Genomic DNA, 15,947 nt, shown 5'->3' with positions numbered 1-15,947 from the left:
GCAGCTGGGGGGGACTGCGAGCCGGATTTGGGGACAATGGGTCAGCGGGGAGCAGCCGCCAGCCACGGAGAGGCTGAGGGGAGCAACGCCGGGCCGGGGCTGGGGCTGGGCGGAGGGGACGGGGAGCGAGCCGGGGATGAGCGGAGGGGACAGCGAGCGAGCAGGGACCGAGCCGGGGCGATCGGGGACACTTCCCGCTGTTCCCCGGGCACCGCCGCACCGCAGCCCGAGCAGCCCAGCCCAGCCCCGCCCGGGTGCGGTGCCGGGGCCGGCCGGGCACAGGCTCCTCCCGCCGCCGTGCCCGGAACCGCCAAGCCCGGATATCCGGGCAGGGCCGCTCGGTGCTCGGTGCCATGGCGGCGCTGCGCTCGGACCCGGAGCTCGCCCGGCAGCTCTTCTTCGAGGGCGCGACCGTGGTGGTGCTGGACGTGCCTGAGGGCACCGAGTTCGGCATCGACTACAGCGCGTGGGCCGTGGGGCCGCGGTTCCGCGGCGTGAAGATGGTGCCGCCGGGGCTGCACTTCGTGCACTGCAGCGCGGCCGGCGGCGGCGGGCGGGACGCGGGGCCGCGCTCCGGCCGCTTCCTCAGCCTGCGGCGCCGCGAGGTGCGGGTGCTGCGCTGGGACCCCGCGGGCGAGGCCGTGCGGCCCGAGCCGCCCGAGCAGGGCGAGGCGCTGCGGGACGGCCTGCGGGAGCTGGACCCCTTCCTGGGGCCCTACCCCTACGAGACGCTGAAGAAGTGGGTGTCGCTGAGCAACTTCATCAGCGAGGCGGCGGCCGAGGAGCTGCAGCCCGAGAGCGGCCAGATCTGCGCCTTCGCCGAGGTGCTGCCCGAGGCGGCGGGGCGGCACACGCGGGACCGCGCCGGGCAGCGCCGGCCGCCGCTGGGCGCCGAGTGCCGCAGCTACGCCGAGGGCCTGGCCCGGCTGCCCCGCATGCGGCCGCGGGCCGGCACCCAGATCCGCTTCTCCGAGCTGCCCCGGCAGGCCTTCCCCGACGGGGCCAGCCCCGAGGAGATCACCCGGCACAGCATGGACCTGAGCTACGCCCTGCAGCGGGTGATGGAGCAGCGCTACCCCGGCCAGCCCCTGGGCCTGCTCGGTGAGCCCCGCCCGGGAAACGGCGTTTTGTGCTCGGGGTGCAGGCTGTGCCGAGGCGCCTCTTCAGTGCGGGACAGGAGTTTGTGGAGTTTATAGCAGCCACAGGGCTGTTCCCATGGCCTGGAGGAGGCTGAGGCCGGAGCTGCAGCTCCTCCCCGGGGGCAGCTGCGATCTCCCTTCTGTGTGACCAGGGAGAGCACCCGAGGGAACGGCTGCAGCTGTCAGGGCAAATTTAGGTTGGATATTAGGAAAAGGTTCTTCCCCAGAGGGTGCTGGCACTGTCCAGGCTCCCCAGGGAATGGGCACGGCCCCGAGGCTGCCAGAGCTCCAGGAGGGTTTGGACAGCGCTGCCAGGGATGCCCAGGGTGGGGTTTTTGGGTTGTCTGTGCAGGAATGGGGCTGGGCTGGGTGATTCTTGTGGGTCCTTCCTGACTCAGGATATTCTGTCATTCTGTTCTGTGACTCTGGTGTGGGAACATGGTGCTGCAGCCCAGGTTGCCCCAGGTGAAGTCAAAAGCAGCCGTCAGAGGTGGCCCTGGTGTCTGGCACCTTCCCTGTTCAGGGAACCTCTTGAGGAACCTCCCAGGACTTACAGATACAAATAAGTGCTGCATTTGTGGAGGTCCTGGAGCAGGGTTTTGTTTTGTTGCAGGATGGAGGGAGAAGCCCTCCCAGCTGAAACCAGATTTGGAATAAGCCTTTGTTTTTCTTTCGTTTTTTTGTACATTAACATTATACAACTTATTATTTTTCAAAATTACCAAAGACAACTGTAGGATGTAGAGAGAACCTTAGGGAATGGTGGCAAAGCAGCTGATACCAAGCATCCAGTGTGATGAACCCTGGCTCTTAGTTCAACAAGGCAAACACACTCGTTGAGGCACTGCTGGCCTCTCCCAGAATTCCAGGACAGTGCTGTTTGCAGTCCCATAACAGAATAACAGCAGGCTCTGCCTTGTTGTCTGGTGTTATTTACTGTTTGTGGAGTCCCTCTGCAGTGCTGATAACCACAGTTACAGGTGACCTGCCCCATTCTGCTTTGCTCCAGCTGAAGAGCAGCACAGGGTCAGTGTTTGAGGTATGAATGCCCTATGCAAAAGCCAAACCAGAGTTTAGAAATCATTTGCAGAGCTTTGGGGAGGACACATTCCCAGGATATCTGTTAGTCTTATGTGTTTTGTTTTGTTTCCCTTCTCTGAACCCACACAGCTGAGTTGCAGTTTGCCTTCATCTGTTTCCTGATTGGGAATGTGTATGATGCCTTTGAGCACTGGAAGAGGCTCCTGAACATCCTGTGCCGCTCAGAGGAGGCCATGGGCAAGTACCAGGACCTTTACATCAACCTCATTTCCGTGCTCTATCACCAGCTCAACGAGATCCCAGCAGATTTTTTTGTGGACATTGTCTCCCAGGACAACTTTTTAACCAGCACCTTGCAGGTGTGTTGGGGGCTGTTCCCTGGGAAATGGGGTGGGAGGGAGGGCATCAGCAAATCTGGGGAGGAGCCGCCAAAGGAGTTCAGCTGTGTGGGAGATGGGAGCCTGTTTGAGCACACAGGGCTTTACTTTGACTTTTTCCCTCTGTTATTCAGTGAGAAATTCAGCTCAGCAGATACCAGAGAGGCTGGGCAACTGCAGCAGGGTGTCTGTTTGTTTAATTTTTCACAAGTGCCATTCAATTTTCAAAAGAAAAAACAACACACAAAGCTTTGGCATGAAGGACTGATGATGCTGATCATCAGTCAGCATCATCAAACACTTGGTTTGCTCAGTGTGCAGGGAAGCTGCAGCAAAGCTTTCTTGAGACAAGGGCAGTGATGGTGTTTAAGAAGCTTTTCCATTGCTTAGCACAGCTGAGGATTTCCTGCCATCAGGTTCTTATCCAGAGGGAATTTATGGTTATTCTAAAATGCAAAAGGTGCTGCCTCTGCTGGGACAGGTGGGGCAGGTGTGTTCCTCAGCCCAGTGTCAGTAGTTACCCACTGTAGGAGCAAAGGGGGTGGGACAGTCAGGACAGACGGACACAAGAGATCTCTGCAGCCAGGGCTGGAACTTGGGGTTTATTGCAAAGGGCCTGGGGGCTGGGAGCTGCCAGACACAGCTCAGAGCAGGCCTGAGAGTGGGAAAGAGGATGAGAGGGTAAGAGAGCGAAGTTCCTGTTACAATACAATAAATCTTCTTCTGTGCTGAATATTCTAATTCTCACTAACCAATCTAGTACATGATACAAATCCTATAGCATTTACATACAGCCTATAAGAATCATTACATTACCACACTGTGTTACATTTGAAACCCTACAAACTCTTCTTTGGGCCCCTTCTGCCAAGCTGCAGGGTCTGCTCTGACCCTTGGGCCTGCCTGAAAGCAGAGGGTGTTGTTCCATCAAAAGGGGATCACCTTCAGCTGGCCACACCATTGTTTTCCCATTGTTCAGTAACTGAGGTATCTCAAAGCTTGCTTTCATTTCAATCTCACTTATAGTTTCCATATTCTCAAAATCTTTTGCCAGGCAATCATATTTATAAGGCTTTCCTGTTCCATCCTCCCCAACACCCACTGCTGGTGCTCATGCTGGCAGTGCAGCAAACTGGCTTAGTTTACAAAAAAGAGCCCAAATCAGACACTGACAAAGCTGAGCAATGGGAAGCAGCCCAGCAGGAAGCTCTGCTACAGATGCAGTTCCATTCCTCTCCTTGGTGACCCCAAGTCCTTGCTGTACTTCTGGGGAAGCTGAAGGTGTTTGGGTTTAATTGCTGGGTAAAATGTTCTGGGAAGCATTGCTTTAATCAAGTGGCTTTCAGATTTTTCAGTTGTGATTCTTACAAGTCTCAGGAGGGTTTTAATTTACGTTTTATTTCTGTTGGTGGATTTTTTCCATCCTAGTACAGGACAGCCCAGCTGTGTTTGCAGCATGATCAGAGCAGTGCTGTCAGTTCCCAGCAGTACCCAGAATTTGGGAAACCCTTTTGGCTGCCTGAGTCTTGTCCATCCCTGGGCTCCCTCAGTGTGTGTTTCACCCCCTCAGCAGGAGCTGTGCTGGTTCAGGATCACCCCTAGGCCCTGCAGGACTCACCACATTGCCCTTGCAGACTGAGCCCCTCCTCACTGAGCTCTCCATGCTCTGCTCCTGTGGGATTTCCTCAATGGAGCCAGGGAAGCTCTGGGCCTTGCCTTACCCACTGCACACACAGACTGCAGAGCTGTGGGGAGGGCATTGTCTCTGCAGCTCCTGCTCAGCTCTGGAAGCAGCAGCTTCATTTTTGGGGTTTGAGCCAAGGCAAGAGGAGCACAGCCACCAGTGACTCTGCAGCCCTACCAGTGCTTAAAGAAAAAACAAAACAGCTTGGTGAAATAACTGATTTTATGTGCAGTTCATTGAGAAGAAGTAGGAAGTAAAGTCTTCTAGTAATTTTTCCCTACCAGCAGCATTTCTGTGTAAGAATTCTGTTAGAAAGAGGCAGTTTTCCAGTAGAATGAGCAAGAAAAAGGCAAATGTTCATCCACAAAGCAGAGAACTTTGCTGCTCATTGTCAGTGCTTTATCCAGCTCCCAGTAAATAAGAGGCTGTGTTTTCCCAGAGGAGATTTCTTTTTATGGCAATTATTTCTGGATCAGTTCAGGAGGAGCAGAGCTGGGCTGGGCTCTGGGCTCAGTGCCCTGTTCATCACACTCAGGTGCTTTCCCCTGAGTCCAGCAGAGGCTGAGTTTGTGACATGTCAGTAGATTTGTGTTTGGGGATGGAAGGCAGGGGTTCCCCCACACTGCAGCACCCTGTGCACAGGGGGATGGCTGTACTAAGGATAACCAAGCTTTTCCAGAGAGCTCCCATTCCTTTCTGACATTCAAGGTATTTTCATTAAGTTTCCTCTGTGTCCTGAAGTGTTGGTAATACCTTGTTACAGAAATACTTTGGGAGATCTCTACCCATGGAAATGAGGGGTGCAAGTATTTTCTGGTCTTTAGACACTTGCTGGAAGTTTGCCTACTCATATTTGAATTTTTTAAATGCCTTCTGTCAGGATGTTGTCCTGAGCTCACCTTTGGCCCTATTTCAGAATTGCACAGTACAAATTCAGTTACAGACACCTCCTGCCTCAGACCAAGATCTGCCCTGAGTGAGATGTGTGTGGTGCTGCTCAGTGCTGGAAAGGCAGCAGGCAGCATGGGCTTGGGCTGGGAGGTGAGAGCTGTGGGCTTTGGCTGGGTCCCCCCAGAGCTGCACGAGTGCCAGGGTGTGGATCCCAGCCTGGCGTCCCTGCAGGGAGGAGCTGCCCAACTGGGGCCATGGCTGGGCTCTGCCTGACCTCTGCTCTTTGTTTCAGGTGATGTTCTCCTGCACCTGCAGCTCTGCTGTGGATGAGGCTCTGAGGACCAAGGCTGAGAAGTTCAAGGCTCACCTGACAAAGAAATTCAGATGGGACTTTGAGGCAGAGCCTGAGGACTGTGCCCCTGTGGTGGTGGAGCTGCCTGAGGGTGTGCAGGTGGACTGAGCCAAGGGCCCCTTAGGAGCAAACAGCTTCTAAAATGACCTTTCCTTCTCTTCTCCAGCCCTGCCAGCTTCTTGAGGGCTGTGTCTGAAGCTCATCCTCTCTCTGCTGGAGGAGCAGATGTGGGAAACCCAGGAGGGTGCTGAGCTCTGTGAGGAGCCCAGAGGTGTTGGGGGAGTTTGAGCGTTGCCATGTGGCACCTTTGGACAGGTTGGGGTTTTCCCAGCCCTCCTGCAACGTCTCCTTCTGGAACACAAGCCACAGACAAAGTCACAGAGTCATTAAAGATCCAAAAAGACCTTTTGGATATCATGGAGTTCAGCCCTAAAGCTGACACTGCCACGATCCTCCTGCACTCAGCTGTCCTCTCATCCCTGCTCCCCTCTCCTGCTGGGCTGGAGCTGATCCCTGCTTGGGGAGCACCTGTGCTTTAGGGCTGTCTGGGTTTGAACAGCCAGGTGTCTGCTGAGGAAGGCAGGAGGAACCTCTCCTGAAATGGAAAATGTAAACCCCTTCCCGCTGAATTATTATAATTTTGAAATTAAGGGGCTCTCAGGCAAAGATATGGGAGCAGGAATAACAGTTCTTTACTAGGAAAATTAAAAATACAAATGTAATAGTACAAAAAAAGAAAACAAAGCACAGAGTGATCACAGGCCCTGTCCCCTGTGTGTCAGGGGCTGTCCCAGCCCCATGCCATGGGGGCTCAGCCCTCCTGCAGTGCCAGCTGTGGCTCTGCTGCAGCAGGGATCCTGCACAAGGGGGGAGTTTTCCTCTGCAGCTCCAGGGCTGCTGCAGATGGGCCTGGGCTCCCTCTGGCCATGCAGGGCAGCAGAAAGCTGCTCCTCTGGCAATGCAGGGGGCAAAGGCTGCTGTGCTGTGCCAGGCTCAGATTGGATCCAGGTAGGAATGCTTGGCTCCTCTCCTGGGCGGAGCATCTCCCCATGGGATGCTGGGATTGGATCAGCCCTGCAGGGACACTCAGTGGCCATGGACAGCAGAGATCTCCTGGAGGGAGGGTTGGCTGTGGGAGAGATAAAACTGCCCCATGAACTGAGGATAACTGCCCCACCTCTGACTGATGGCAAGTAGAGCACACACATATCTTACAATCCCGGACTGAATCCAACCCCCAAACTGCTCTTCATTCCTTCTCCCTGCTCCACAGGCTCTCTGGTGTTGGACAGATCAGAGTTTTTAGTCTCGGACAGTTTCCTGGTGTGGGGCCTCTGCCTTGTCCTGCACCATGGATTGCTGCTGCTTGTCCCATCCACCTGCAAATCCAGGCATGAGGAATGAGCTGCCCTCCTGTTACAATGTGGCACAACTCCCTTTTTATTGGTGTGACAGGTGAGCAATGTCATGGCTGACTCACAATTAAAGGGCAAATATCCTGTGTATATGTTAAGAAAGGTTTTGTAGATTTATAGTTGTGTTTTACCCCCTTGTGATGTTATCAGGGATCACCTGGGTTTGGGACATTTGGGAGGGTCAGTTTGTCACTGTAGCAGCACCTGAGCTCCAATCAGGATTTAAGGCAGTGAACTCCACCACTGGACAGTGAAGGAGGAGTCGATGGACAGAACTTTGAGAGGAGCTAAAGGGTTAAAAGGTGAAACCTCCATGGTGTGGATGAGCACATGCTGGGAAAGATCCTCTGCTCCTGGCACTGTAATATTGTCTCCATTCAATCTTCTGTTGTATTTTTCATAAGGTTTTAATAAACCTTTTAAATGTTTTGAAAGTGAGTATAATTTCTCACAATGGAGAGAAATAAAAAAAATTAAAGACATAGAAAGCTTTGCTCAACCTCATCTGAGGTGTTGCTTGGGCCACTACCCATTTCTGTTGATGTAGATAGAATGTGTTTCAGAGTGTGGTGTGTTCTTTCAACCATTGCCTGATTTGTGAGGGAATGGGGATTTCCAAGAGTGTGGCAAACACCCCAGTCCATCAGAAATGTGGCCAATGTTTGAGCTGTGCATGCAGGGCCATTGTTACTCCAATGGTGACTTCCCTGTTGGTGCCACCCCCTCCTGCCCCCTGCCAGGGCACCAGGCAGGGCACCTATGTCCCCTCTGGGGTGGGTTGGTGCCCCTGGTTCCACCCTGGCACTGGGATTCTCTTGGGGTGCTTCTGCAGCCCAGGCTGGGTTTGTGCAGCCCCGTGGCAGCTCTGGTTTGTGGGGTTTGTGGGGTGTCAGGTGTGAGCCAGGGAGGTTCCTGCTCTCCAAAACCAAACTGAAGGGGAAGGGAGCAGGTGGGAAGGTGCAGGAAGCTTGGCAGTGCTGTGGTTTGGAATCTGAAGTTATCTCAGGGTTAAATTTTTTTTGAACCAGCAATTCTTCCTTGGAGCATTCTCTTGTCCTGTTTAAGGGCAAGTTGAATTTCTGTTCTTTGCTCAGTGTTTTGCTGTGGCAATCCTGCCTGTCTCTGTCCACTGTGCACCAGTTCCAGTATTTTCAGGTTTTATTAGGTTTTTCTGGTGTTTGCTGTTACTGTACCCTCATTTTTCTTCAGAAATAACACAATAGAAATCCATTTGTGCCTCCAACAGCTCCCAGGAGGGAGAGGTTTTCCAGGGTCTCTCAGACACACACCACCTTTGTTTGGAGCACTGTTTATATCTTCTGTGCCTTGGCAGCTGGACAGGGCCTGCCCCAGCTGCTGCAGATGGACTGGCTGGCACTGAGCTCCTGGAATATGGAAAAAGATGGAGTGGAGCTCCTTGATTCCCCTTTCTGAGAGGGAAATCATTTACTGCTAGTACTGCTGGGATTGTCAAGCATTGTCAGTGCTCCTTGGGCAGGAGGGATGTGCTGGCTCTGGCCATTCCTTCCTGCCCTGCTCCCTCAGGAGCTCCTGTGCTGCTCTGCTGGGTCTGGGAGCTGCCCTGGGGACAAGGGGGCACCGGCCAGGCTGGGGCAGACAGAGCAGAAATTACCCAGAGTAAAAATCCATTTTGATTTAGGTGAAATGTACATCTTTGAACTAAGTCTGTAGCTTGCTGACAGCTGTTTAGTCTGACTGCCTGTCCTCATAAAAAGCTTATGCTGGGAGAAACTGCTTCAGCCAAAGGACAGAGATAAGGGGGAGCAGACAGAGATTGTTACAGAGAGAGGGCAGCCTGACCCAGGAATTCTTTCTGATAAAGAAGAACTAGTGGCAAATATCACACAAAATCAGTAGAATGAATATCTATGAACCTATTGTGAAATTGCATGCAGATGTGTTTGAGAGGGGATTAAAAAAGGATCTGGAGTTCCCAGAGGTGCCCGTGTCATTTTAAGGGAACAATTCCCACATGTGTCCAGCGCTGTAATAAACACAGCAGCTTTACAGCTTCACATGTTGTGGAGTTTGTTTGGTTCAGCAAATCAGGGCTGGGGATGCTCCACAGAGCCCAGGAGGCTCCACTGCAGGGGCCTCATTAGGGCAGCGCTAATGAGCTGCACAGCAGCCTCCATGCAAATCAGCCCCATGTGGGTCAATCGATGGCAGGAAAAATCCCCGGGGCTGCTCTGGGTGCCCTGGGCCTGCCCTGCCTGGGCAGCTGCAGCAGGAGTGCCCTGGGTGAGAAACGCCAAGCACTGGTTTGTAGAATTTTAGTAGTTTAATAAAATGGTCATAAAAATAGCAATATAATTAGAATAATAAAAATTTTGGACAATTTGGTTTAGGACAATATGAGACAATACAAACAAAGAGTTATGGACAGTCTGGGTACTTCTTTCTGGGCAAAATAAGCCCGAAAAAGGACCCACGTTAACAGAGGATTAACCCTTAAAAGCAACAGCCTGTTCCATATTCATATGCATTCATGATGCATAAATTCCATTCAAACACAGGATTCTGTCTGGTCTGTGTCAGCTTCTTCCTCTCAATCCTATCACTGTCTTCATGGCTGAGCAAGGCAGGAAGAAGTTAGTTTCTTCTGATAATGGAGCAATAAATTCATTTTCTCTGAAAGATGTCGGTGTCCTGTGGCTGCCATCTGGTACAAGTACCTCATTCCTCTCTTTAAAGAAATCCCACATACATAGTTCCTATTTTAACTACAAAAGTTACCTTTTAACTACAAAACTGCATTTACCATACTGTTAAAATGTTAATGCAGCACTACTAATCAATACAACAAAATAGATACAGTAAATATCTGCACAGAGCCATATAATATGCACTTTTTATGTATATATTTTATGTATAATATACACCCTTCACCTGCAGGGCTGGCACCTTCCCTGCATCTCCACTGTCCCCATGGACTGGGAACCAAACCCTGAGTCCCTGCCTGGCAGGAGGGGACAGGGGACAGAACAAGTCTCCCTTCCCTGGCTCCATCCCGGGCAGTGCCCCCATGTCACTGTCATGTTTTATGAAAAATCCCTTCGCCAGGATTTTCCTCCTGAGAAGCTGAGAAGCCTCAGAAATTAAATGTAAACAATAATTACCTGATTGCTTGGGATGTGGTCTGGAGGTTGCTACCAACAGGTGCATCTTTGATTGGTTCCATGTGAATTATTTCTAATGAATGACCAATCCCAGTCCAGCTGTGTCAGGACTCTCTGGTCAGTCACATTTTTTTTTATTATTCATTCTTGTTAAGCCTTCTGATGTCTCCTTTCTCTTTAGTATAGTTTTAGTATATCGATATAATATAATATAATATAATATAATATAATATAATATAATATAATATAATATAATATAATATAATATAATATAATATAATTAATATATATACATATCAGCCTTCTGAGAACTTGGAGTCAATTCTCATCTCTCACCTCGTCCTGGGGACCCTCACATTGACATCACAACAATTGGTGACCACACTCCTGTGTCGTGCACAAGCTGGTTGCTCCTGGTACATGGGGGCTCCCCAGAACAGGTGTAGTTCTGTCCTATGCTAAAGGATTTTTAGTATTTTTTAGTATTTTTCCTCCTCCCAAGGGCAGGTTTAGCCACATTTGTTGATTTTTAGTAGCAAAAGCTGCTTCTTCCCCCTCAGTTGTGATGGCTCTGCCCCCTTTTGGGGGAGGGCAGGGTAGAGAGGATTGCTGTGGTTTTTATACATTACAGTAAATACAAAAGCAGGTTTCAAACTTCTAAATAAAGAAATTAAATAAGAGGAAGTTGTCTTTGGTTTTATTCAAAAATCCCTGATTTCTCCCTCAGTGAGGAGCAGCTGGAAGTGCAAGGAACAGCTTGGAGCCCCCAGGAAAGCTTAACCTGGGGGTAGCTGTGGGCACACAGGAGGCTGCAGAGGTTTGGAAAAGAGGTATGTCATGGATAATATTGAAAAAGCTGGGTTTGGAAGAGATCCTTTCCCAGCAGATGTGGGTTTGTGGAGGTTTCAGATGATGCACAAAACAGGAGCTGTTTATTTTGATCGGACAGAACTGGGGATTCTTTCTTTGCACTTGAGCAAGCAAAAAGGTGGCCAGGTCTGTTGGGAAAGGATCTCTGGGGGACAGGAATTCCCTTGAGAATCTGACTTGTTTCATCCTGTCAAGATTTTTTTTTTCTCTTTTTTTAATTTTTTTTTTTAATGAAATTATCTTTGTTTAAACAAAGGCATGAAGTGACAGGACAAGGGGGAATGATTTCTCAGTGCCAGAGGGCAGGGATGGATGGGATACTGGGAAGGGATTCTTCCCATGAGGGTGGGCAGGCCCTGGCACAGGGTGCCCGGAGCAGCTGTGGCTGCCCCTGGATCCCTGGCAGTGCCCAAGGCCAGGCTGGATGGGCTGGAGCTACCTGGGATGGTGGGAGGTGTCCCTGCCATGGCAGATTTGATCTTTAAGGTCCCTCCAACCCAAACCATCCTGGGATTCTAACCAGTGGGAATCCCAGAGATTGTTTCTCAGGAGTCAGTGGCTAGAAGCTCAAATATCCCAGGAGAAGTGCTGTCAGTGCTGGGAATTCCTCTCGCTTCCCAAATATCCCTTTCCGTGTGTGCTGGGAGGGAGGGAGGGGCTGTCTGTGCTGCCTTTTGGGAGGGTTCCCGTGAGCAGCATCCTCAGGGGCTGCAGATCCAACTTGGCTGGTGAAATTTGGCTGCAGAGAGGGAGAGCTGCTGCGGCAGAGCAGGAGAGGGACCTCTGGGTGGCTCCATCCTCAAGGGTTTGGCAGTGGACGTTGGGATTTGTGAATCTGTGCTGCAGGAACGTCTCTGTGCTCCTGCTCTGTCCCTGTCCCTGTGCTCAGCAGGAATCTGGTGCTGCCCAGCACAGCTGGCAGAGACAACCCCTCTGCATCTCTCTGGCCACAAACAGAAAACATTCCCAGAACGATGCCAGGGAGAGGCTGTGAGAAGATCAGAGAAAAGAATGAGAAACAATTCTTATCTTAACCTGCTGCACCTGCTATTGTGAACATGTGAATGTGTTATGGAGATTTATTTACCAAAGGGTGGTTTCTTAATTAGCCAATGGTGATGGCGTTTGGATTGGAGGATCAATTAGGTCTACCTGTAGGAAACTGAGGTATAAAAGTATGGGTTTCTTAATAAAGGTTATCATTACTGATCAGCCTTCTGTAATACATGGAGTCTATTGTAAGAGCTGATATGAGAGATGTGGGACTCCAGGGGCTCTCCAAAATGCAGTTTATTGTATCCAAAATGCAGTTTATTGTATCCAAGGTGTTACAGCAGTCCAGGGTTGTGGGTGACAGAGCTGTGCCCACAGCTGTCAGCTCCAGTTGCAGGCAGGCCTGGAGACCCTCTGGTTTTGGTTACAATGCATTATAGACTTTTTTTTTGGTTACAAGACATTCTATACTTTGCTGAGCACCTTGATACAGCAGAACCAATCTATACCTTAACTTTTATCTCTAGCCTATCATAACTGCTATAATTATCATATTCATGTTACAATTCTCCAATCAGTAAAAGTCAGTACATTACAGTTTAAGCTAGAAGTTGTTTTTCAGTTTTCTTGCAGTGGAAAATTCTGAGACCTTTTTCCTACTTGCCACATTTGCTGACTTATTTGCCTGTGCTCTCTTTCTGCTTGGTAAAAACATCTTCTTGTTTGAGGTGGGTTTATCCTTTGCTCTAAGCCATAAAAACCCTTCTAACTAACACACCCTTTGCCTCTCTGATTAGCCAGTGAGACTGGCTCAGCAATTCTTTTATTCTAGATCAAAACTTGCTTCCATCTCTATTCCTTCTTCAGATTCTGCATTCAATAATCGTTCTGCTAAGCACACATATCTGTGAGACTTTCTTGTCAAACTTTCATCCTTCCCAAGTCTATATCAATTATTATCCAGCCTGATTGCTGTTTCACTGCAGCCATTCCAAGGAATTGTTATCCCAGGGTTATCCTGGCAGTGCTGTGACACATCCTGGGCTGTCCAGTCCTATCCCAGCTGGCAGCTGGTTCTTCCCACATGCCCCAGTTCCTGCTGGTGTGGAAGGAATCCCCCAGGAATGCCTGGTCCATGGAGCACCAGGGTGTTGGATCACACCTGAGATCATAAGACAGCATCATCAATGGAGCTCAAAATGCTGGATTGGAAATTTCAACATCAAAATACAAGAAATCTCATGAGACTAAAAATAGAATAAAAGTTTTTAAATGCCTCTCAGTTGCCCCATCTGTGGGTCAGAAAGGAGTATAATCCAACAGCAGGGCAGGCTCTGCACCACAGCCCTGGCAGAAGCTGATTTTGGGTCAGCTGCTCCCTCCAGGCAGAGCCCGGCTGCTCCCAGTGACAGGAGTGAATTATCCTTTAATAAGGTTTGATGGAGGATTTGATGGGGCCACATTAATATGTATTCACTCCGTGCTGAAATCCTTCTCTGGGAAGGTTCTTGGGCCCTCCAGATGGGTGTGAGCTGCTTACACACATCCATGGGATGGGATGGGATCCCTGCTCTGCCACCCAGCTCCAGGGCAGGGCAATGCCACAGGGACTGCCTGAGCATCCCTGTGGGAGACACAAATGTCCCTGGGGTGAATTCCTGGCAGCTGGGGCTGGAGCAGGATGAGCTGGCAAACCTTTGGGAGAAGAGTCAGGCAGAATTGCTGGGCAGCCCCTTGGGCTCCATTTTCCCCTTTGTGTGAAGCACAGCCTCCTGTCTGGGGGTATTTTTGTTTTGTTTGTCAGACAGCCTCTTCAGGATTTCAAAAGCATCACTTGAGAGTCTGCTGAGCTCCACAGACTTGTGAGAGACCTTGGCAGGCAGGCAGTGCAGCAGGGAGCAGTTAGCCACGTCACCCAGCTGTGCTGCTGGTCACTTGGGGGCTCTAATGGCTTCATTTCATTAGCAGCAGCTCGCTGGGGAGGGCTCTGCATGCTCAGCACTGCTGGAGCTCCTCACTGCCCAGGAGTGCTCATTTAATGCACCGAATTTCTTAACAAGCCCCATAAGCAGTGTACCCAGTGATCCTCCGGGGCTCGCACTCGTTTCATTCCTCAGCAGAATCGGGGAGGTCAAGAGCTCTCCTGCATTAGCAAAAGATGTTCCACCTTCCTTATTATCCACTGTTCCCTGCAAAGATTCTTTTAAACTCCCAAGGGAAAAGCCACCTTTGATTTACATTATTTTTCCTTCCTCTCCCTTTTCTTCTTCAGTGGCAAAACATTTATTGCTGCTTCAAAGGATGAGACAACTCCTCTGATTGTGGCTGGGGTCCTCACCCAGCTCCAGTGAGGCTCAACCATCAGCCTGCCCACACCTGAGGAGTGGGAGGATGTGGAAGGAGATGGAAGGAGATGGAAGGTTTTGTCGTGCATCAGCAATAAACCATTTTCCCCCCATGGTCACCACCCAGTTGTCACCAAAGCTGCAGGAAAAACAAAATCTCTCCAACATTTTCAGTGTAAGAGAATCAAGGCATTACTTCATGCTGGCCAGGATGTGCAACAGAAGTCATTGCATCCACACATTGCACAGGTGTACAGAGAAAATCATTCCATCACATATAAACTTTACCAGAATTTTTACTTACTTACACTGTCACAACCCATAGAAATTCATTGGTTCCATGTACATTGGTCCCACGTTGCTCAGTTCTCAGTGTTTGGTTTCCTACTGCTTATCAATCTCTTCACTTTCAATGTTAATTAGGTTCTCATTTTTATCCCTCTTTTCCCAGACCAGGTCTCTCTGACCAAGCCAGGGGTGATGTTTGGTGTTGATGGTCACTAATGGCTGTTAATGGTCATTATTCTTTGTGTACCTTCTGTGCCACTACCAGTCTGTTGAGTTTGAAGCTCATCAGACCTTGCTGGACCAATCCTCTGAAAATAAAGTTCAATTCCCTTCCCCCATGCCAAGGGCGAACAAAACTGACTACAGCTATAAAATAAAACAATTTAAACTTGGTGTATTTTCCAAAACAGTGAAAGCATCTTTAGGTGTGCACCCAGGAGGGTCCCTCAGAGCTGAAGCCCAAGGTGCTCAGAGCCAGGAAAATTAATTCACAAGCATCAGAGGTTTATGTGCAAAAAGGAGACAGAGGAGCCCTTTTAGATTATTCTAATAAAGGGAGAGGCCATTGGGCATTCCCCTGGGATCTCTCCAATATTTGGAGGACACAGCCTCCTTTTTATCCCAATTTCCCAGCCACATTTCTCTCTTTCCCCATTGGCTGAGGTACTTGAGAGGTTTAGACTTCCCAAATTGCCTGATACCAGAGATTTCCCTCTAATGTATAACCCTCCCTTTTCATTTTTAATTCTTATGAAATTTAGGGATTTTTCTTCCTCACTGTTTCTTTCATCTTTCAATGTCTAATTTCATTTATCAGCAAACTTAAAGTTTATTTGTGAAGGCAAATATCTTTTTTCCATTCATCAATCAGTGGAATCCTTCCCATTGTTTCTTTTATTTCCCAGTGCTGGTTTTATCTACCAGCAGACCCACAGCTTGTTTGTAAAGACAAATCTGCTATTCCTCTCATCAGGAAGGGCAGCCCCTGTGTGTGCATCACTCAGCTGAGGGCCTGGGCAGGCAGTGGGGTTTGGGCTCAGCTTCTGCCCCTGGTTCTGCCCAGTGCCCTCAGAACCTCACCTCTCCCTCCTGTGCCTGGTGGATGTTATGGATACACATTATAATATTGGCTTTTTGCAACTATTAAAATGGATTGTATCTGTGTAGTGTTAAAGTAACTTTGCTATAAAGATACAGTTTTTATTTCTGTTGTTCATGATCTCAGTGCAATAGCTGATATCAGTGTGCTGTGTTCCACTGCCTGCTGGGATGGGATAACAACAATGGACACAGGCTGAGCACACCTAGACAGATGTGCCAACCATCAGCACTCACCCTCTGAAGGCAGTGAGGGCCAGGGCCCAGAACTGGAGGGGATGATAATGGACTCAAACCACACCCAAGGAATGCCC

General features: G+C 49.9%; 1 protein-coding gene across 1 annotated transcript; it reads left to right on the top strand.

The window, feature by feature from the left end:
- The first annotated feature begins 353 nt into the window (after positions 1-353).
- On the top strand, positions 354-7,451 carry AAR2 (AAR2 splicing factor). Its single transcript, XM_058814831.1, has 3 exons — positions 354-1,101; positions 2,310-2,539; positions 5,425-7,451. Exons 1-3 carry the CDS (start codon positions 354-356, stop codon positions 5,590-5,592), a joined length of 1,146 nt encoding a protein of 381 aa, XP_058670814.1. The 3' UTR covers positions 5,593-7,451.
- Positions 7,452-15,947: the final 8,496 nt, after the last annotated feature.

The sequence above is a fragment of the Ammospiza caudacuta genome, chromosome 15, assembly GCF_027887145.1.
Source record: "Ammospiza caudacuta isolate bAmmCau1 chromosome 15, bAmmCau1.pri, whole genome shotgun sequence".
In the NCBI taxonomy this organism is placed as follows: Eukaryota; Metazoa; Chordata; class Aves; order Passeriformes; family Passerellidae; genus Ammospiza; species Ammospiza caudacuta.
The sequence above is the reverse complement of the archived record's forward strand: the minus strand, read 5'-3'. Positions and strand labels throughout refer to the sequence as shown.

Excerpts from the sequence above, each read along its gene's own strand:
- AAR2 (XM_058814831.1), top strand. The coding sequence starts at position 354 with ATGGCGGCGCTGCGCTCGGACCCGGAGCTCGCCCGGCAGCTCTTCTTC. Across the intron at positions 1,102-2,309 it reads CCAGCCCCTGGGCCTGCTCG|CTGAGTTGCAGTTTGCCTTC; the intron begins GTGAGCCCCGCC and ends GAACCCACACAG. Across the intron at positions 2,540-5,424 it reads TTTTAACCAGCACCTTGCAG|GTGATGTTCTCCTGCACCTG; the intron begins GTGTGTTGGGGG and ends TCTTTGTTTCAG.